Source organism: Electrona antarctica (assembly GCF_951216825.1).
Source record: "Electrona antarctica genome assembly, chromosome: 11".
Taxonomy (NCBI): Eukaryota; Metazoa; Chordata; class Actinopteri; order Myctophiformes; family Myctophidae; genus Electrona; species Electrona antarctica.
Window position 1 is genome coordinate 41792018 of NC_136792.1, and position 23166 is coordinate 41815183.

The following is a 23166-nucleotide window of genomic DNA, read 5'->3' on the forward strand; positions in this document are numbered from 1 at the left end:
GCGTCTTCTGTGAGGAGGAAGCCCAACAAACCCACGGTGAGGCCTTTAGGAGGGCCATTCAAGCCACAAGCGGAGTCTACAGCAGCACCGTTGCCCAGGTGGAGCCTGCAGAACCATTGCGGGCTCAAGAATCCGCCACTCCTGAATGAAGTGTCTGGTGCTGGGAGTCTGGTGAGAGCAGGAGTGGACCTGGTGAGATGTAGGAAGGGTCCCGGACAGGAGTCAACCCACAGGGCCTAGTCCTTCCACGTGCCAGATTGGGCTACCTCCCAGTCCCGGCAGAGTAGTTCGGGAGCGGCGGATTGTGTTGCAGGTCTTTGCCTAATGGGACCGATCGTGGGTCGTACTGGGACGTAAGTCGGGACTCGATCACCCCGGCTGGGTCACCTGAGTGAGGGGTATGATGTTGCGAGACCCGAAACCCCGACGACCTTGAGATACATCACTGAGGATACGTTCCAGGTGCTTCCATGCGATGTATTCTTGTTCTAACCAATGAAAAGTATTAACAAGAGCTTGTAACTAAATAATAACTACTTTGGAACTCCACTGGAACACTTTTTTCCATTTCTTGAATAGGAAACGGTTTTGGACATATACAAGGTTTCTCCCGGATAGTGACGATATAATATAGGGATACATACTGGAGAGGGACACATATACACTAAAAAATCCTCAGTGCTAATCTAACTCCTAGAGTTAAATTAAAACGGATTTCACAGTGTAGGGCTGTAGGCCCACCTATACACCCTTCTGTACTGGGGGTTCCTTACCGGAAAAAATGAGTTTCTCTTTCATGATATTGACTTCCCGGCTGGACCTCCTGACCGCAGCACTCAGCATGATCTGCTCCGGGTTGTAGCTGCGCATTCCGCTTGACCTAAACCTGCAGAGATCACACGTGCAAAGGTCAGAGCCAGGTCCCCTCGCCCTCGGACACACCCGGTACACCAGGAAGTACTGCTGCCTCTGCTCTCATTCGACTGTATGGCTATCATAATGGTCATACTGTGCCTATGCTGTTTTGTTAAAGGTGGGGAGTGCATGTAATTCCGACGGAGCATTAGTCCGACATGCGGACTAGTGTCTGCTCCCGTGCTTGCGGTTATGGTTAGGTTAGGAGATGAGGTGGGTTGTCATTTGTCGGACCAATGACTAGTCTGAACAACGTACTCTCACTAACTATTAGGACACTCTGCTGTCCAAACTGTGCTGCGGACACTTGTAAAATGTCACCTCTTGACAGAGTTTATTTATATTTTAACTATTTAATCACAGTACTACAATCAGAAATTGTTGTAGCCTACATAAAGTACCAAAAAGTACGTTTTCATGCCATACAACTGTGGAGGCATCCTAGTCAAATCACTGTTAGGCCCAACAGACCGCTGCCTGACTTCTTGAAATATTTGTTCCTGTAGGGTAGGCGTTTTCCTAACAGTAAAGTGCTTACTTGCCAGTAAGCCTAAAGCAGCATCATTGCCCTTACTTGCCTCCATAAAAAATAATTGATTTCAATTACATTAACTGAGACGCATTAGTCAGATTGTGCATTGACTAATGCAGAGAGGCACTGAGAAATGCAAACTGCAAAAAAGCAGGGCTTTAGGCCAAATCAATAATAGCCACTCTTGGCACACTTCCCCTGTTGGAGGCATTTCCACAAGAGCTTTGGTTATTTGTTAAATTAAATGGACAATTAATCTCAAATCTCAATGGCTGAGCGATGGTCATAGTTTGTGCTGCGTGGTTGGAAAATAATTTATTTCAGCCAACTGGGATAGAGATTTTGATGAATTGAACATGGTGGACCCTAAGTGTAATGCTTAATTGGGTCGTCCACTCACAGTTAACAGCCTTTGTATTGAGTTTGTGCTTGAAATGTACTGTAATTCTGCAAACTGTTAATAAATATTTCAATCAATCAATCAATCAATCAGATTTGTCTGTATGACAGTATGCTGAGTATGCTTGATAAGTGTTCATACTATGCCCTCTAGAGGGCAAAGGGAGAAGTGGCAGCAGTGCATTAAAACATACAGGTCACACAATGGAAAGAGGATGACCGACAGACTGAAAGATGAAGAGAAAGACTGCCCATTAAGACCTAAGGACCAGATTCTACAAATGTCTTCTAAATCCTGACATTCCTGACATATTTTCTATATCAGTGGTGCTCAAACCTTTTCATGTCAAGGACCCCCAGAATTATCTGTATTTGGGCGCCGACCCGATCTGAAAATATGTTGTTCCAGGGACCTCCCAGAAGCAAATATTTCAGTTAAAAACATTTGCTGTGAAAGAATATATATTCAAAGATTTGCACACATTCTCACGATTTAAAAAAAATAGCAAATCTACAAGTTCGTAGCACGGCACTCGGTGTCACGCTATGAGCTTGTAGATCTGCTATTTTTCAACCGCTAAAGCTTAAAGGACCACTTCACCACTTTTCAACTTCTCTTCCTATAATTGGTCCTAACTAATGTTCAAGATAAAATACCACCATTTTTTCCTACTAGTCTGTGTCTCATAGGAAGGCTGTGGGCAGTTCAGAAACCCGTCCACCAGTGACATCATCGATGGTGAATCCAAGCTAATAGAAACGGCAGGCTTTCTTTTCCTGAAAAGTTGCAATGCAAAAGTTGAAGCCATCGTCCTCACGATAATAAAAATCTAAATATATTTTAAAACAAATCTTGTTTAAAAAAAAACTGCCTAATGATGATGTCACTGGTGGACGGGTGTCCGAACTGCCCAAAGCCCTCCTATGAGACACAGACTGAGTAGGAAAAAATGGTGGTGTTTTATCATGAACATTAGTGAGGACCAATTATATAAAGAGATGTTGAAAAGTATATAATGGTTAAAGGAGTTAAAAGCTAAGGCGACACAGATGCGTCCTCAGGTCTAAATGAGCTAGAGCCAGAACGAGGGATGGAAAGAGTGAGAGAGAGAAAGACTAGAGTGAACAAGAATGAAACGAAGAACCAAAGAGTGAGAGAGAGAAAGACTAGAGTGAACAAGAATGAAACGAAGAACCAAGGAGTGAGAGAGAGAAAGACTAGAGTGAACAAGAATGAAACGAAGAACCAAAGAGTGAGAGAGAAAGACTAGAGTGAACAAGAATGAAACGAAGAACCAAAGAGTGAGAGAGAGAAAGACTAGAGTGAACAAGAATGAAACGAAGAACCAAAGAGTGAGAGAGAGAAAGACTAGAGTGAACAAGAATGAAACGAAGAACCAAAGAGTGAGAGAGAGAAAGACTAGAGTGAACAAGAATGAAACGAAGAACCAAGGACAGGGAGAGAGTGAAAAAGAACATCAAGTGTTGAAAGATATTCAACAGACAGACAGAGCGCAAAAGAGATGGCAAAGAGTAAAGTCAGAGAAAAAGGCAAAGCAATGGCTGAAAGGAGAGAAGACAGCAGGTCAGAGGAGAACGACCCAGTTACCTGATCAGGTGAAAGCTGAGAGAAGATGCCAGAATGCAGCATAAGGAGGAGGAGAAGAGCATGCACACCAGGCAGAGGAGAGAGAGACAAACAAACAAACAAAAAATCAAGGAGGAAAAAGAAGGACAAAAAGAAGTTGGGAGACAAAGAGAGGTCAGTTGAGAAGCCGGCAGCAGCCATTCGGCTAAGAAAGAGCAAAAACCCACAAGTGCCCCCCAAGCCCCCAACCCTCTGCTGAGAAGGGTCTGTTTAATGCTTAGAGTATATATGAATAGAGACGGCACCCGGAGGAAAGAAACCCTGAGGCGCAATGGACATAGTGGTCAAATTTGGTATTGCAGCGTGGGCCAAACTCATGAACACGCTGGTCCGTTGACTATCATTGCGCACGTTCACGATGACACGTGAACGCGGTTTCAGTGCAATGGCAGCGCGTTCATGAGTTTGGCCCAATCAATCCCAGAATGCACTCTGTTCCTACAAGGAAGGAGGAGTGAAATCGCCTCATGCGCTTTTGAGCAACTTAATGCAAGTGGATGGGAGGAGAACTCGGGTGACGTCTCTATTCATATATACTCTAAGGTTTAATGCCCTCCCAACAAGGTTCTGTAGCATAACCTTTAACTGTACTACCTGTACTGTTAACACAATTGTTAATTAATTATTCAATCAATCAAACCTGACAAAGACATAATAAGCATGGGAGGTGTGTGCAGTGGATGTTGATACTGTACAACCGACTCGCAACATTATTATGTATTTGGCATCTGGTAATAATGACAAATGCTTGCATGCAGGGCAAGTTTGGGAAGACCAGGGTAGACAAAAGAACACAACTTTATAGCTTAACCCATTCTGGGCGGGAACCCCTTTTGGTGTTTTAAACATTATGTTATAATTTAGCTATTGAAAAATAGCAGATCTACAAGAACTTGTAGGTCTGCTATTTTTGAAAAATCGTTAAAATGTGCCTCAAATCTTTCTGAAAATTGTCATTATTTGTACCCGTGGCAAATGGTAATATAACGATGTGTTCTTTACTTCTTTCCATTCTTTCAGTGAGTTGAGAGGAGTCATTAGAAATGCAATCATTCCTGGCTCATCATACTGTGCATTTAGTCATACATGGAACACATGAGGAGAGACAGCAAGGCTGTATGTGCAAGGGGTGCAAGGAGTGGAGTCATTGTCTGAAGGGTACAAGGTTAGTATAGTTAACTAAAACTAAATAAATAACAAAAACTACAAAACTAACTCAAATCATATTGTTTTAGTCTTTGTCATCATCCAATATGAAAATAAATATATTTATATATATTTATATTTATATTTTTCTACGATCTTTGAATCTCGCTCCTGACTCCTGACTACTAAAACCAAGAAAAAAAAGAAAAAGTAATGAATGAAAGATTCATAACTCTAATATATATACAGTACATATTTCCACCCCCCTCAAAAGGATTGAAAGAACCTGTGAGGTCCTGTGAGGTCCTATCCCAGTAACAGTGGCATCAAGAAAGGGAAACATTTCAAACTTAATATAAAAGTATTTGCGCACCATGTCAATGTTGGCTCACAATCCTCCTAATAAATCTGGATTACAAGGATTGCACTGACAAGTTTGCAGCCAAGAAGGCAAGCAAAAGTGACTTTCCCTCAATCCATTATTGCAGTAGAACTAGAATAGCTATGGTATGTGTGTGTGTGACTGTGATTCATGCGCGTGCATGAATGTACCGGGCCTCCCACGCCAAGTCTGCACAGGCCCTCACCCACCCCCTCCCTCCCAACTGCAATGGACCAGCATGTACGGTACTGTAGGATGCCAAGAACGTATTGTACCATACGTGTCCTCGGCAGTAATAGCGAATGTGTATGTGTCCTTCACATAGTGTCTACATGAGGGACAACTGGGGTGTGTATGTGAATGTGTACGTGTCCTTCACATAGTGTCTACATGAGGGACAACTGGAGTGAGAGAAAAATGCAACCACATACAGGCCAGCACAAAAAGAACAGGAACAAGTGCTTGATTTTAGCGATGAGAGAATACTAGATGTATGCTTGTTTTCCAATAAACTCTCCCTCACTATAGTATGTGCGCACGCCACTGTAAACACACACTTACTTCTGGAAAACGAATATTCCTATGACTACAGCGAAGGAGATGAGGTCTGCAGATACCCAAATCAGGCAGTATTCATCTGGTTTCTGGAAATGGAAAAACACACACGCACGCAAACGCACACGCACAAACGCGCGCACACACACACACACACACACACACACACACACACAATTATCACAGGGTCCATGTGCAAATTGTCTGTATGCATGTATTCAGAGTTGGGCAATGGAAATTATTCACAGAAAACTTTAAAGATAGTCTATCCACGCAAATACGAATATTTCGTACTTTCAGCTGTGTGTTGCGTTTACGGGCCAGTGTGCTTTTAACTTGAACTAACACCAAATCTGATAATGGCACAGGTAGGTTTAGTAGCTACACTGACTTGGTGCGGTGCTGACACCAACATCCATGATGGCAGATGCCGTGCCAAATGCCAACCTGAACTCTGAACCACGTTAGGGGGTGGTTTGGTGCAGGCCACACAGTGTCCTACAGGGTAGCAGTATGTCTGTTAGGGGGTGGTTTGGTGCAGACCACACAGTGTCCTACAGGGTAGCAGTATGTCTGTTAGGGGGTGGTTTGGTGCAGACCACACAGTGTCCTACAGGGTAGCAGTATGTCTGTTAGGGGGTGGTTTGGTGCAGGCCACACAGTGTCCTACAGGGTAGCAGTATGTCTGTTAGGGGGTGGTTTGGTGCAGGCCACACAGTGTCCTACAGGGTAGCAGTATGTCTGTTATGGGGTGGTTTGGTGCAGGCCACACAGTGTCCTACAGGGTAGCAGTATGTCTGTTAGGGGGTGGTTTGGTGCAGGCCCACACAATGTCCTACAGGGTAGCAGTATGTCTGTTAGGGGGTGGTTTGGTGCAGGCCACACAGTGTCCTACAGGGTAGCAGTATGTCTGTTAGGGGGTGGTTTGGTGCAGGCCCACACAGTGTCCTACAGGGTAGCAGTATGTCTGTTAGGGGGTGGTTTGGTGCAGGCCACACAGTGTCCTACAGGGTAGCAGTATGTCTGTTAGGGGGTGGTTTGGTGCAGGCCACACAGTGCCCTACAGGGTAGCAGTATGTCTGTTAGGGGGTGGTTTGGTGCAGGCCACACAGTGCCCTACAGGGTAGCAGTATGTCTGTTAGGGGGTGGTTTGGTGCAGACCACACAGTGTCCTACAGGGTAGCAGTATGTCTGTTAGGGGGTGGTTTGGTGCAGGCCACACAGTGTCCTACAGGGTAGCAGTATGTCTGTTAGGGGGTGGTTTGGTGCAGGCCACACAGTGTCCTACAGGGTAGCAGTATGTCTGTTAGGGGGTGGTTTGGTGCAGGCCAAACAGTGTCCTACAGGGTAGCAGTATGTCTGTTAGGGGGTGGTTTGGTGCAGGCCACACAGTGTCCTACATGGTAGCAGTATGTCTGTTAGGGGGTGGTTTGGTGCAGGCCAAACAGTGTCCTACAGGGTAGCAGTATGTCTGTTATGGGGTGGTTTGGTGCAGGCCACACAGTGTCCTACAGGGTAGCAGTATGTCTGTTAGGGGGTGGTTTGGTGCAGGCCACACAGTGCCCTACAGGGTAGCAGTATGTCACTAAGGACACACTGCCAAGCTGGCATCATCAAACTGATGAGTCAGGGACATGGAACATGTAAAAGCAGCCGTTGCATTAGCTGAAGCTATTTTAAAGCTGCAATCCGGGATTCATTGTAATATATAATACGTTTCGTTTTTAAGCAATCTGTATGTAGTAACATGTTATGTTATATTAAGAGTATGTTAATAAAGTAAGTAACAAGATAAGCACATCTGCAGTGGTTGGAGGTGGTCTCTCTACTCTTTCACCAAAGGATTTAGACTCTGGTGTCCGGTAGGACATTGTAGGAGGCAGAGCTTGTAGATCGGCTAAAAGTAGGCGTAAACGGAAAAAGTGGTCAAAGTACAATTGCAACTCAAGTCCAGTTCTCTAAAGACTACAGGTTATTTCAACACTTGATGATTGAACCGTGTATACTGTATATTTCTCACGTTCTTACCATGAGCCAGACGGGTGCAAGCACCTTCTTGAGAATGTGCGGGGCCTCAGAGGACACCTCGGACACCCCGCTGCACCAGAGCACAGAGAAGAGCCAGGGCTCGTTCACTGTGTACAGGGTCACACTGAGGTTGCTCCGAGAGAACTCTCTGCATGGGAACAACACAATGGCCAAAATATGAAAATAAACATGCAGCAGGGTCAGAGAGTCCGGAGACAAGATCGTGCCGTGTTATGAATATGAATGTGTGTGTGTGTGTGTGTGTGTGTGTGTGTGTGTGTGTGTGTGTGTGTGTGTGTGTGTGTGTGTGTGTGTGTGTGTGTGTTATGTATGCCTGAAGTATCTATGTATGGGTCTACAGCAGGGGTGCCCAAAAGGTAGATCGTGATCTACCAGTAGATCACAAAGGCTGTGCAGGTAGGTAGACCACATGACATTCCCCTAAAATACATTAAAAAAAAAGGCCTATCAGCTCAAACCCACAATGCAACACTTTGTTTTCAAGAGTGTTGCACTTTGTAGCATTACAAAGTTATATACAAGAATTCCATTCCATTCCCCCCCTCTGTTTCCCGTTCCAAGTGTGTCTTACGTAACTTTAAACCTTTCCAACAAAGGGATAGTAATTATTTTTGGTCGGTAGATCTCGTTGAACTGAGCACCCCTGGTCTACAGTATAGGCACACATGTAGTCTGTTAGTGTGCAGCCTGTCCTCTGTGCCTAGCTGTGTCTGTTGTGCTGGTTGTGCTGGTCTCTCTCCATAATAATATGCTGATGATGTTTTCTGTCTCCTACCTGACGTCCTGCGTGCTGGCCTGGTTGTATCGGAGCAGCAGTCTGCTGATGCCCTGTTGATGGAGTCTCTGAGGACTGTGCTTCTCCAAGGAGGTCTGGACCAGAGCGGGAGCCACCTGTCTGACCAGGGCCCTGTCCTCGTCTGGAGTCCACATCACCTGAAAATTCAAGCACGCACGCACGCACACACACAAGCACGCACACACACGCACGCGCGTGCATGCACATGCACACACACACACAGACACACACAGTCATGTAAATGCACATCGCTCAATTTCTGAAATGATTTTCTCGCGGCTAAAACAATCTAACATCACTGCAGTTCAATATGTCTAATTCCAAGGATCAAGTCACTAGCCTCAGTAACCTGACACTCAGCCCGGAATTTTCATTTTGTTTCACTTTGTTATTCAAGAACAAGTTGGAATAACGTGTTAAATAAGCGACTTGGACTCCTCATGCATTGAAGCAAGCATGAGGTCAGTCCATTGCTCTCCCCAGGTTGGCAGAGGGAGTGTACTGCCCAGGATTATATTATTAGACAACTGACACTGGGTGAAAAGATTGGGTTACAAAAAAAAACAAACATATTCTTTTAATGGCCGTGGCTAGCGATTCAGGGGCTGGAACCAGCCTAGCAAGGCACGGTACTGTAGGGAATCATATCGTCAGTAGCATCTTGCCACAGTGTTGAGAATAAACACGGACCATACTGTACCAATATTACAGTATACACAATATCGATCAAGTCCCCCAACATCAACATTGGTTCTTCAAGGCTTCTCATAATAAGCAACACGTTGCACCACATTCTTGCATTAAAGAAAAACCTATGCAAACAAGAATGACCCACATTATCTCAGTGATAACAACCTATTTCCCAAGGGGTACAAAACATCAGCGTGATTTCTTTTACTAGCCAAATAATTAAACAAATTAAAATGAGTAGCATGTCCTTCCCCATAGCCAGAACAAACACACCAAACGAGCAGCTTGCAGAGCGTGTTTGAGCAGGTGCACTACGCCACACTACTTTGCATTTCTCTGTCAGGGCATAATGAGTTGAGTTCCTACGTGACTCACCAGGCCCTGAGGTGCACTGGCCTGCCGTACGACCTCCAGCGTGTCATTGATCCAGCTGTAGTGGCAGGGGTGCTCCAGCGGGGGTCTCCTGAGTCTGAACACCACTGTGTGGTTGCGGAGGGAGGCTAGCTTCAGCAGCTGCTCCAGGCTGCACACCGTCTGGTTGGCCACCAGGCGCCGCTCCCGTGCAGAGAAGCTGTGGACTGTCCAGAAGGGGTCGTCCTGGAGAAGTGGGAGAGGAGAGAGTAAAGATGTGCTCGGCAAAAAAAACTAAAACATTTTTTTCAAGACCACAGGAATGGGACAAAGCACTCCCATTAATTTCGAAAGGGAGAGTATGAATTTCATGTTTTGTATTAGTATTCCTTGTTAATTAGTATTGATTAATATAATTATAATTATAATAACAATAACTAGAAACACCACATTGCAGTTTGTGGTAGAATTCCACAGACCAGTTGCCGTTTACATCTTTCCGGACTCACGTAGTGAAGACTTTGAAGGAATGTGAATGAACAGGTTTAGCGAGGTCACCGTGATCTTAACCTAATCTACAGTGCTTCTAATCAGTTCATGCTCGAGTCCCAATGTACGCTTGTTGTGCCATATTCCCTCAAGGCCTTCCTGAGATATCTCAAGGTTGGGACGAATGTACGTGTGGATAGACAGACAGACAGACAACCCATGAACATAATCGGGGACGGCGAAATGTCAGGCAAAAAAAACAGCTAAAGCTGCAACCAGCAATACCGACCGGGGGCCAAAGAGCACAGGCATACGCGGCAAGAGGCGGCAAGAAAGCGCCTAGCGGCGTCGGCAAAGCGTTTCCGGGTTTTCCGCCGACCATACAAGTTGAAGCCGCACACGAGCGTCATTTCCATCCACCAGCTGTTTAAAAACCCGGAAGGGACGCCTGATGTAGGCGTTGTCTGACGCGACTATGTGCCTGAGGCCCTGCGCTCAAACAGTAAGTAGCCTTGCCGAGCTATGAGGCCCATAGGGCAGGAGCCTATCTCCTGTTTCTGTAGCGTGAGGCAGCTTGATGTACAAGTACACCCCCTGGACATGACACTAGTATGTCACAGGGACTTACCCCCAATCCAACCCTTGATGCTGAGTGTCAAGCAGGGAGGCACTGGATCCCATTTTTACAGTCTTTGGTATGACCCGGCCGGGGATTGAACCCCGACCTCCCATTCTCAGGGAGGACACTCTAACCACAAGGCCAATGAGTTGGTCAAACAGTGAACAGCACAAATCATTTGCCAATCGGGGACTTGTATTGGGGCTGGCTACGCAGCATACACGTGACACAAAGTTTCACCAATCCGGACGTGAAGCCGACTGGTCGGGTTGGTCAAGCAGGGAGACTGATGAATGCACTTCCCCCCAAGCAAACACAGACCGCAGACACCGGGACAGATACAGTATATACAGTGGGGTTTTTTGGGCCGGGGGGTGGGGGGTGTTCTCAGAAACCTTTGGTTCAATCGAATTGCCACGTGCCACTACAAATCCCTGGTTCACACACGGCAAGTTTGGACGGCGCCAGAGTTAAGCCCAGGAGTCCGGGACACACAGAGATGCAGTACATACCTGTGTTTCGTGAATTAATAAATATAAAGTCTCAGGTGCCTGTGTGTGTGGGATGTGTTTGAATTATATAAATGATGTGTTGAGTCTGTATAGGTCCTGCCTGAATGCGGTGTTAAATGATGACAAAAACATTTTCTTCACTGAGAAAAACGAAATAAAGATTAAGGTATACTATGATTAAATAAAGGGCATATTGATAATTTCATCAACAAATGTTTGTGTATGTGTGTGTGTGTGTATGTTAGTGTATGTGTATGTGTACGTGCGTGTGTATGTGCGTGCGTGCATGTATATAACAGGCAGATACACAACAGTCCTATTTAATGTACTCCGCACATAGTTTACCATTCAGGCATTTTGTTGTTGCTCTGTCCTACAGAGACCCATCGTAAATACGCCACAATCAATTTGGAAGTTACCCAAAAAATAAACCACATTGGAAATGGCTGTGTTGACTGGTCTTAAGATTAATGCATTTCTTCTCTCAATGTCTCTACATGCATTTTTTTAAAGAGTTAAATGGTGCATTTATATCAGCGCTTTCATCCAAGGCACTTTACATAGATTGTGCATTACATTACATTCACCCATTCACACACACACATTCATACACCGATGGTGGAGGAAACCATGCAAGGCAGCAACCTGCACATCGGGAGCAATTAGGGATTTAGGGGTTCGGAGTCTTGCTCAAGGACACTTCGACACCAAGTCTGGGGGAGCCCAGGATCGAACTGGGAACCTCACGGTTTTTCCCATCCGGCCGTTCACTGCCGCCCCTACTGAGAGTTGGGCCTTTCTCGGCCCCACCTCTCTCCCTGGCTGCGTTCGAATTCATTCCCTATGCCCCATATAGTGCACTACTTTGGGGTTCCGCCATTTTGTTATAGTGTCGGAATATGTAGTGAGCATTTTTGCACCCTAATGTAGTGGACTGAAGTATCCCACAATGCACCGGGAATTGTAGGGACCATCCGATGGTCACTACAAAAACACAGTGAAGCAAATCTGCCCCATAATGCATTGCGCAAGCTCGCCCTTGAGCGCACATGCACGCGTTTGCGCGCACGTGCGCTGCTTCTGCATGCATGCGCTCATTGCGCTCCAACTCAGAAGAGGCAGAAGTTGAACCAGCGAAAGAAATCAACACAAATGTACTTTTAAAACTTTCGTTTCCCCTCTCTTTTCTTCCCTGGCGGATCTCGAAGCTACAGATCTCGAGACAAATGATCTGTGCATTTATTTGCAATTGTTTTATTTTATTTATTTATAATAAAACAATTCATTTGCAATAGTATTACTAATCTGAACCCCTTTCTGACAGCTGCCCTGCTGGCCTATTTGAGTCCTATACTGCCTCAGAACCCTATTCTATCAGCTCCCTCGTTAGTCTAGTGGGCTGTTACGCCGCCTTCAAACCATCGTTCATCGGTTCACGGTTTCGCGCCCTGCTGCCGACACTATTTTTACAACCGCGGACTTTTTTAATAGTTTTTGGATTAACGTTGGTGAGGTTGTCATTTATGTGCTAAAGTCAAATATATATTTTGTACATGCATGTGAGACATATTAATTGTGTCTCCGAACATATGTTTTATTAATATTAATTAATTACTGCCATTAAAACATATATGTTATCTAACATTATTTCATTGAATTGCGCTAAATACATTAAAACTTCATTATGTAGGCAGCAATTTATTGGACTGCTGTTTCTGTTAACGTCCGTATTGTGAGCAGAGCTTGTAGATCGGCTACTTTTGGTAATTCTTTACCAAAAGTACCCGATCTACAAGCTCACAACATGGACGTCGCGTTGCTTATAGATCGGCTATTTTTGCCGTACCCCCCCCCCCCTCCCCCCAGGATTAGCGGGGTTCATAATCATGCTGCTGATATTTTCATATTGTCAAGGTGGTGCACTGTTTTCATATTGCTGGATAATGGATATAATATTAATTTATTGATAATAATCATAGGCCTATGTTATTTTAAAAGAATAACCTTTTTATCATCATTTCAGCAGCAGCGTTTTGACTGGTGTCAGTTGATTCTTCATATCCAAATGAGTGAAACGGCACTTACGGCGGGATGATTTGTATATTTTTCATAGTTCTTTATGAGGCGATCTGAAAAAACCCTATGGGGATTACAATGCAAATAAAAAGTACATGAACCCGCGGACCTATAGCGCCCTCTACCGATATTGACGTCAGAGTCGGTGCTCCCCATACAGGGAGTATTGTCCGAATTCATCACTATTTGAGTCCACTGAGTCTGAGTCCCCGTATGGGGAGTAGGGAGTAGGGAACAACCCTAGCAATTCGAACGCAGCCCCTGTGTTTTAGGATCCAAGATGGCCGCAGCACCAGGAGGGGGTGGCCTTACTGGGCTGCGTTCACAAATTCAAGACACCTGTCTTGCGTTTGTCTTGTGTCTGTGTTTAATGGCCACTCCAATGCATTTCCAATGGAACCCCATATGGTTTGACCAAACATTTTGTTTGATGGGGGGAGGGGGGCAGAACACATCCATCAAAGCTGTGTTCAGACACAAGTCAGGTGTCAGACACAAGGCAAGTGTCTTGAATGCAGCCCAGTAAGGTGATATGTCGACCCCGCCCGCTCACCTCTGCCCCACCCCCTACTGGTGCTGCGGCCATCTTGGATCCGAAAACACAGGGAGAGAGGTGGGGCCGAGAAAGGCCCTTATTATTTCTCTCCCAGGTCCGTATATATACGTACATCGACGCTAGGTCCTTATATATACGTATCCCAACGTAGACTCCGTCTATATAATGGTTGATGCCTACGGAAGCCTTTAACATTGGTCCGGTTCCCACAGCAATTCCCCACCGTTCCAACTATGGGAAGGCATATATATTTTCAGTTGAGAGCAGTGGAGGTGGATTTTCAAACAGTCATAACTCTGGTTCTAAAATCGCTGTCCTTATTGGATTTTCTGCCATCCACATTTGGGATTTAATTTGTGCCTTTTCCCTGCGATGCTGGCGCCATGTTAAAGCTTCTGACTTGAGGGGCAGGTTTGTGTTCTAAAACTGTGTTTTTTTCCCCTGCGCATTTGTATGGGGGGAGGGGCGGGCTAACACAGTGGCGCTAGAGTGGAGAGAAGTGCTGGCACCGGCGCTGTGGTTAATGCTACAATTAGCGCGCAATAAAGGAGTTAAAAGAGTCAGTTGAAGTCATGAATACAAAAGGCTAGGTACCCTCACAAAAAACATGCAGTATTGGTCTCTAAACTGCCTCCCCCTGGTCAGCCGGGGCGCCTGATGGAGGGGAAAGGAACTGGTTGGAATAGCATGTTCCTTCCACGCGCTACGTCGAAGGAACTGACCTCATGTCAGTCCGTTGCTCTCCCCAGGTTGGCGGAGGGAGTGTAGAGCCATTAGATAATTGACACTGGGTGAAAAATGGGTTACAAAATCGTGGGATAAAAATGATTAGAAACATAATACTAATAATAATGAATACAAAAGGCAATGGACCGTGTGAAGCCGGGGGATCCGCACGTAATTCCGACGGAGCATTAGTCCGACATGCAGGAACCGCTCGAACATGCGCTGCTCCCGTGGTAAATGGTAAATGGTGCATTTATATAGCGCCTTTATCCAAGGCGCTTTACATAGATTGTGCATTACATTCACCCATTCATACACCGATTGCGGTGGAAGCCATGCAAGGTACCAACCAGCACGTCGGGAGCAATTTGGGGTTCAGTGTCTTGCCCAAGGACACTTCGACATGTAGACAGGAGGAGCCGGGATTCAAACCGCCGACCCATGGATCATTGGACGACCTGCTCTACCTCCTGAGCCACAGTCGCCCCGTGCCAGCGGTTATGGTTAGGTTAGGGTGTGTCTGACCAACTACAAATACACAGTAGTAGGTAGTTTCAGATCAGTGGTTTTCAACCCGTTTCATATCAAGGTCCATTATTTATTCAGCATTTGAGCCACGGACGACCATTTGATGACATTCAGACACTCTGACCCAAAACTAACTGATATTTTGTTGTCGTTGGATAAGATTTTGCCCACAATTCCATGAGGTATTGGTGTTTTTAAGGAGAGATAACCGCCAAACGTCTACACTGTAGACTTTTTGTAAATTAAATGATGTAGATGTTTAACAATAATTTAACTAAAATTTTTAAATTCAATTTAAATTGAATGGCTTCAATGTAAAATGTAATTTCAATGGGTTCAATTTAAAAGGAACCCAAATGGACCCCTACGGGCCAATTTGGTTTCATTTTACACTCTCCAGAGTTAAAGATCTAATAAGGGTCCATGTGGTTAATCATTTAGTTGGGGACCACCTGGAACCCCCCTCAAGGACCACTGGTGGTCCCAGGACCACTGGTTGAAAACCACTGTTTTAGATCCTTTCCCAGATGGGTTAGTTTTACTGTACCAGAACGGAAACGCCATGATAAAACACAGCGTTGCCAACATGTGGTCGTAGTAGTAGAGTACCTTGAGGAACCACTGTCCTGCGTTGAGGCTCTGTAACTCTGTCCAGTTGAAGAGCGAGGCGTCGTCAAGCCGTCTCTCCGGGAACACCTTCTGTACGTCTGTGGTCCTCTGCAGGGTGCGGTCCCGCATCAGGAAAGGCACTCCGTCCAGACTAGACACACACAGAGGATTTAATGGGCTTAAATGCAGTGGTGGAAAAAGTACTCTGTTTCACTTAACAGCTTAAGTGCTCAAGAAGTCTCCACACATCTTCATCATCATCATCATCATACTATAATTCAGTCAATGTCTGTCTGAATGTCTGTCGGTCAGAAACACCGCCGTATCTCCTCACCGCCTGCACCAATCGCTCCCACTTTTCACACAGGCATTGACCATAATAATATGGAGGTCTTAACGAAGCCCTTTTTCCAATTTAACAAAAAACAAACAAAAATGCGAAAACGCACCCAGGGCGCAGTACAATTTAACAAATTATAAATAATGAATTTATTAGTGAATTAAAAATGCGAAAACGCACCCAGGGCGCAGTACCCCCGCAGCCACAAGGGGGTACAATATCTCACAACGGGTAAGGGCTAGTCTTTATAATTACACCCGTAGAGGGCCCAGGACGTGTGGGGACGTCTAAGGGTCTGTTTTAATCATATAAAACCGGATCACTAAAGTTTATTTTTTGACAGGGTCGTTGCTCGTTGCTTGGCAACACCTTGTGCAGCGCTCAGCGTCATGTGTCACGTATGCGCACAGCCGTTCACTTCCTTGTTTACGGCCCGACAAAACTGTCTACTATCTCTAAGTCTACGTCGCCGTCCATGGTTTTGATCAGAACTGCGGTGTTCTGTCCTCATTTCTGACTTAACCAAGCATCTCGTTTGGAATATTAACGCTTCTAGAGAGAGATCAGATGTGACAGCGTGAGGTAGTAATGGAACATTATACCTTCCGGTTTGGGGGGGGAATAAAAGTCCGGCACACTGGAAGTGTTAAGTAAAAGTATCAATACTACAAAAAGAATTAGCATCAAAATGTACCAAAAGTAAAAGTACTCATTTCAAGTTTTCAAATGTATAATAATAACTTGAAAATAGCCGATCTACAAGCTCACAATGCGTCGCGATGGGACCAGAGCGGTCCAGACTATAAGAGGATTGTCATTTAAGCCATTATGGCTTAACCCATTTTGACCTGAGATCAGTTTCTAAAAATGTCTTCTACATCCTGACAGTTTTCTGATAAAGCTATGTTTATATGTCAGTGGTTCTTCGATTTTTAAAAAATAGCAGACCTACAAGCTTGAGCTTGTAGATCAATGGATGACAATCCATTGGTACAAATATAACCAAGTTGACCAAGTATATTTGTACACTATTACAGTCGAATTGACACTGTATTACTGAGTCATGTAACATGGGAAAAGACAGGAGCTCTGTTTGGTGCTAAACTGAGGATGAGAGGAGCTAGTGTCTTGAAAAATTTGACTAGCAAATTAGATATTGATTTACTTTACCTCAGTTCACTATCCATGGAAAAATAACAAAACATCTGTTGTGTCCTGCATTTGTTATCCAAATTCAAAGCTGAAAAACAATGGTTTAACAAATGTACTCTGTGTGCGTGCGTGCGTGTGTGCGTGCGTGCGTGCGTGCGTCCGTGCGTGCCTCTGCGCAAAAACACACACGTGTGTGTTAACAAAGCCCTTCACTGTTCATGATAATTGATTGATTTAAAAACCACATGCTCATTTCCAGATTGCATTTCTGTTTTGGAAGACCATGATTCATCATTCAACATTTCTTAACTATAATCGAATGAAATATTGACGACATTCATGATGCAGAGACATCACGTGTGCTTGTGCCAAGTTTGTGTGTGTGTGTGTGTGTGTGTGTGTGTGTGTGTGTGTGTGTGTGTGTGTGCGCGTGCGTGTGTGTGTGCGTGTGTCTGTTTGTCATCAGGTCTAATTATTCAGCTGAGTCAGGGGACTGGAGCCCACCTGTCAGCAGCTCATTATAACCTTCATACATCTCCGTTACAGGAAGCATGAACAGCGAGTACGAGTACACACGCACACTGCGCCCACGCACAAGCGCGCACACACACACACACGCACACGCACACACACACACACACACACACACACACACACACACACACACACACACACACACACACACACACACACACACACACACACACACACACACGCGCATCCCCTCAATAGTTCATTTTAATCTAATGATGGAGTTCACCTAAGGATCTCCGATTCAAAATGCGTGCTCTCACTTTTGGAAATTGGGTGTCATATACAATCTCTCTCACACACACGCAAACTGCACACACGCACACGCACTTATGTTATTCATCTGTGTTAAAGGTGACGTGGGGAACAAGTATACAGTAAAACACGTGCACACTTTTAACATAGCAGGAGCCACACCCATGTATACAAAACATGCTGCCCGCATACATACACCCAGTGCATAGACGCACGCACGCACGCACGCACGCACGCACGCACGCACGCACGCACGCACGCACGCACGCACGCACGCACGCTTAACCTTTCATAGGATGATAAAGGGTCTTGAAAATAACACACAAACACACCACATGCAATATACACACACAACACAGCAGTTCATAGACTCTCTAATCTACTATAACCAAGCCAACCCCCCCCCCCCCCCCACCTCCGCACACAAACACACTCCAGACCAGTCACTAAGCATACCCCACCCCCAATCCACTCTCGCATCCTGCATCAATAGAGAGAGAGAGAGACACACACACACACACACACACACACACACACACACAGTCACACACACACACAGTCACACACACACACGCGCACGCGCACACACACGCCCCACTTCCCCTCTGTCTGGCTGAGTGTGTCTCCATGCTCATCTTGTCATCCACCATCATGTTAGAGCAGTGGGAGTCTCCTACTTTATTTTTCTTTTCTTTTTTTATTCCCGAGTTTATTCATGCAGAGAACACTGACGGAGCATGGCTGCTGTTTTAATAGCAGCCTGCCTGCTTCACGGCCATACGGCTGCAGCCACAGTCCAGTGTTTTAATAGCTGCCTGCCTGCTTCACGGCCATACGGCTGCAGCCACAGTCCAGTGTTTTAATAGCAGCCTGCCTGCTTCACGGCCATACGGCTGCAGCCACAGTCCAGTGTTTTAATAGCAGCCTGCCTGCTTCACGGCCATACGGCTGCAGCCACATGCAGTCCAGTGTTTTAATAGCAGCCTGCCTGCTTCACGGCCACACGGCTGCAGCCACATGCAGTCCAGTGTTTTAATAGCAGCCTGCCTGCTTCACGGCCATACGGCTGCAGCCACGGTCCAGTGTTTTAATAGCAGCCTGCCTGCTTCACGGCCATACGGCTGCAGCCACAGTCCAGTGTTTTAATAGCAGCCTGCCTGCTTCACGGCCGCACGGCTGCAGCCACAGTCCAGTGTTTTAATAGCAGCCTGCCTGCTTCACGGCCATACGGCATGCAGCCACAGTCCAGTGTTTTAATAGCAGCCTGCCTGCTTCACGGCCACAGCCACAGTCCAGTGTTTTAATAGCAGCCTGCCTGCTTCACGGTCCATACGGCTGCAGCCACAGTCCAGTGTTTTAATAGCAGCCTGCCTGCTTCACGGCCCATACGGCTGCAGCCACAGTCCAGTGTTTTAATAGCAGCCTGCCTGCTTCACGGCCATACGGCTGCAGCCACGGTCCAGTGTTTTAATAGCAGCCTGACTGCTTCACGGCCACACGGCTGCAGTCCAGTGCAACCATAGTCCTGTATTGAGCCGTGCTTTCGTTTTGAAATGTACCCATTCTGCATAGTACTGTTAATAACATTCTGGGTGGGAACCCCTTTTGGTGTTAGCATTATGTTATGCTTTAGCTATTGAAAAATAGCAGACCTACAAGCTCATAGCGCGCCACCGAGTGGCGCGCTACGAGCTTGTAGGTCTGCTATTTTTGAAAAATCGAAGAACGACTGACATAGAAACATAGCTTTTTCAGAAAACTGTCAGGATGTAGAAGACATTTTTAGAATCTGATCTCAGGTCAAAATGGGTTAATAACATTTTCAATCAATCAATCTATTCCTCTATACTACTGCCTCCTATTCATCTCTTGATCCCCAGCATCCCCTTTTCTGGGGGGAACCTTCGCCAAAAATAGAGGTTTGGTGTAGACTGAATGAAATGGGTCCAAGTACAGATGCAACTCAGGTCCATTTGACTTAGGCCCCATTTACACTGGCAGACAAATCTAGCCTGAATCAGATCTGTGCCACATCAAGATTGAAGTCTGATTGGTTTAAATGGTCACATGACTCATTTAAACAAATCAGATTCCAGTCTGGATGCGGCTCAGATCTGATTCAGGCTGTAAATGGGGCCTAAGTCTACTACTAGAGGGTACAAATAAGTGGTTGTGTTTATATTTAGATAGAATGAATCAAGCTCACAACACGTCATACTGCATTGGGAGCATCAGCTAGTTTCTTTGTTCATGTGTGCGTGTGTGTGTGTGTGTGTGTGTGTGTGTGTGTGTGTGTGTGTGTGTGTGTGTGTGTGTGTGGTCAAAACATTTTGAAAATAGGGCTAGAATAGTTAAGTGCCTTGCTGCTCAAGGCTATTTCGACATTACAATAGCTACTGAAGAGGAACGATGATTTCTTATCCAACTAACATATTTGTCAGCGTGTAAGCCCGCCTTTCTAACCTCTTGGCGATGGTATTGAAAACACGATGTAGCTGTGTGTGTGTGTGTGTGTGTGTGTGTGTGTGTGTGTGTGTGTGTGTGTGTGTGTGTGTGTGTGTGCGTGCGTGCGTGCATGCGTGTGTGTGCGTGTGTGTGTGTGTGTGTGTGGGGAGGATGTTTTAAAATTCACCATCAAAGCAAGACTGCAAGTATTACCAAAGTACAATCTGTCAATCTGGTATCCCGACACCCACACTCCACTCTGTATAAAGCATCATGATTCTGAACAACACCTAGAATCCATCGCACACATAACAAACGGATGTAGTGCATACAAAAATGTGTATATTGCTCGCCACGACCGGATTGTTGACCTACAGTTGGGTGCCACCGATATTGTCCCTTATCATTTGACCCATTTAGGCCTGACCTCAAAATTAAAAAAAATCCTTCTAAATCCTCCAGTTTTCTGAAATAAATATTTTCACGATTTTTTAAAAATAGCAGACCTACAAGCTCGTAGCGCGCTATGAGCTTGTAGATCTGCTATTTTTCAATAGCTAAATTATAACAATGTTTAAAACACCAAAAGGGGTTCCCGCCCAAAATGGGTCAACTGTCCTTTTGCACAGATCACGCAAACCTCAGCAAAGAGAAAAGGACAATATCGATGGCCTCCAACTGTATATTGCTCGCCACGACCGGATTGTTGACCTAGTGGCTGATGCAGTTCGAAAGTATGTGCCATCTAGTGCAGCAATGTATAAACATTCAAGAGTGTTACCAGATTGGTTTAGCTGTGCATGCGATGTCTTTGCCAACATCCCAAATACACCTGATGTTGTCTTTGTTGACACCATCAGTCACAAGGAGGTCCTGATTCTGGAAGTGGGCCGTGTCTTTGATTTGTACATGGACCAGGCATTCCAAGATAAACATTCTAAGTATCAACCATTACTTGGAAGTATAACAAACCTGGGGTATCGCTGTAGATTTGCCATACTGATATTCGGAAGCCTGGGCCATGTGCATAAATTGGCCATGAGTGGCCTAAGAATAGCTGGCATGACAAAAAGCAAAGCCAAACAACTTGCCAAATACTGTTCTGTTTCGGCTGTTATAGGCAGCTTGTCTGTGTGGAGGAGGAGGTGCCATGTGTATCCTTAAGTGAACATGAACTGTCAACCCTGTTATATTTGTTTCCTTGTAAAAATGTATTGTAATTTGTGGATTCAAATAAAGAAATCGAAATGTGTGTGTGTGTGTGTGTGTGTGTGTGTGTGTGTGTGTGTGTGTGTGTGTGTGTGTGTGTGTGTGTGTGCCTGTGCCTCTGTGTGTGTGTGTGCCTCTGTGTGTGTGTGTGTGTGTCTCTGTGTGTGTGTGTGTGTGTGTGTGTGTGTGTGTGTGTGTGTGTGTGTGTGTGTGTATGTGTGTGTGTGTGTGTGTCTGTGTGTGTGTGGGCGTGTAGTACCTGAGTGCCACATCGGACTCGAATCCTGTCACGTTCATCTGCACAGCTCGCTGGAAAGACAGGAGAGTGTTCTCTGGAGCAAGCTGGACACACGCACACGCACACGCACGCACACGCACACACACACACACACACAAATACGTTAATATTAATTTATTATAATTAATAGAGGGAAAATAATGTATTCTGCAAATAACCGCCATCAGAGTGAAACTTGCCTGGCCTTAATAATCCTATCATGAGGACTAATGATGCCCGTGCATGCAAGCATCATATTTGAAAACAAAGTTAACCAAGGTACAAGGTACAACTGTGTACTTGAATCTGTAGTGTACTCAGTACTGTACATATCTGTTTATTCATTTATAGTAATAGTGACAACACAACTGATGGGATGCAGGGGAACTGGTTTAACCCCTTTTGACCTGAGATCAGATTCTAAAAATGTCTTCTACATCCTGACAGTTTTCTGAAAAAGCTATGTTTCTATGTCAGTGGTTCTTCGATTTTTCAAAAATAGCAGACCTACAAGCTCGTAGTGCGCCACTCGGTGGCGCGCTATGAGCTTGTAGATCTGCTATTTTTCAATAGCTAAAGCATAACATAATGCTAACACCAAAAGGGGTTCCTGCCCAAAATGGGTTAACCCATTTAGACCTGAGGACGCAACTGTGTCGCCTTAGAGCTTTGAACCACTTTAACCATTATTTCATTCTTTCACAGCGAACGTTTTTAACTCAAATATTTGCTTCTGGTGGGTCCCTGGAACAACATATCTTCAGATGGGGGTCGGCGGCCAATTACAGATACTGATTGGTCCCTGACTGACTAACCAGCAGGCTCTTTCTGCCTTGTTCCGCCTCGTTTATGTTGAATTAGCTAAAACATCATTTTTGGAAAAAACTAAAAACAAACATGATATACCCAGTCACCATGCTGCACCTGACTGACGAAATTGTCAATATATTTAGTCTTAATTTTAGTCATCATAGTTTAGTTTCCATTTAGTTTCCGTCCGTGAAAAAAAGGTAGTCGACAAACATTTTTTTGTCATAGTGTTAGTCGAGGAAATCAACACTGGATCATCTTCAGTGTCAGTTTCACAGACCTCAGTAGGCTGCATAAAGTGCCTAACATTGTTAAATTAACCTCATGATATGGTACTGTATTACCATGTGAAAGGCTCTTCACATCAAGGTTATGAAACAAATATATCATGGCAAGCAATCTCCTCAGCCCCGAAGCATCCTTTTCCCACATGGCCCACGTCAATGACAGCAGAGGTGTAAAGTGTAGCCTGGGAGGGGGTTGCAATGGCATGGCAATCAATGCAATGCTTCTGGGAAATGGAGTCCAGTCATGTGACTTCTCCGTTGGGTGCTTGGGGGAGTGGGGGC

At 45.2% G+C, this 23166-nt stretch overlaps 2 protein-coding genes across 9 annotated transcripts in view; one reads left to right on the top strand and one right to left on the bottom strand.

The window, feature by feature from the left end:
- The window catches only part of LOC306932261 (lymphocyte antigen 6D), a 78641-nt gene that overhangs the window by 39752 nt on the left and 15723 nt on the right, over nt 1-23166 (top strand). The gene's annotated exons all lie outside the window — the stretch shown is intronic.
- The window catches only part of gdpd5b (glycerophosphodiester phosphodiesterase domain containing 5b), a 120158-nt gene that overhangs the window by 5678 nt on the left and 91314 nt on the right, over nt 1-23166 (bottom strand). For 7 of the 8 annotated variants that reach the window (XM_079513987.1, XM_079513985.1, XM_079513983.1 and 4 more), the window contains 7 exons: nt 21770-21852; nt 15579-15729; nt 9488-9709; nt 8402-8559; nt 7606-7753; nt 5584-5666; nt 774-886 (listed from right to left, as the gene is read on the bottom strand). In XM_079513987.1, the coding sequence (XP_079370113.1) occupies nt 774-886; nt 5584-5666; nt 7606-7753; nt 8402-8559; nt 9488-9709; nt 15579-15729; nt 21770-21852 (958 nt within the window). Of the gene's footprint in view, nt 1-261; nt 489-773; nt 887-5583; nt 5667-7605; nt 7754-8401; nt 8560-9487; nt 9710-15578; nt 15730-21769; nt 21853-23166 lie in introns of those variants that run through there. The other variant, XM_079513986.1, reaches the window with a different exon arrangement.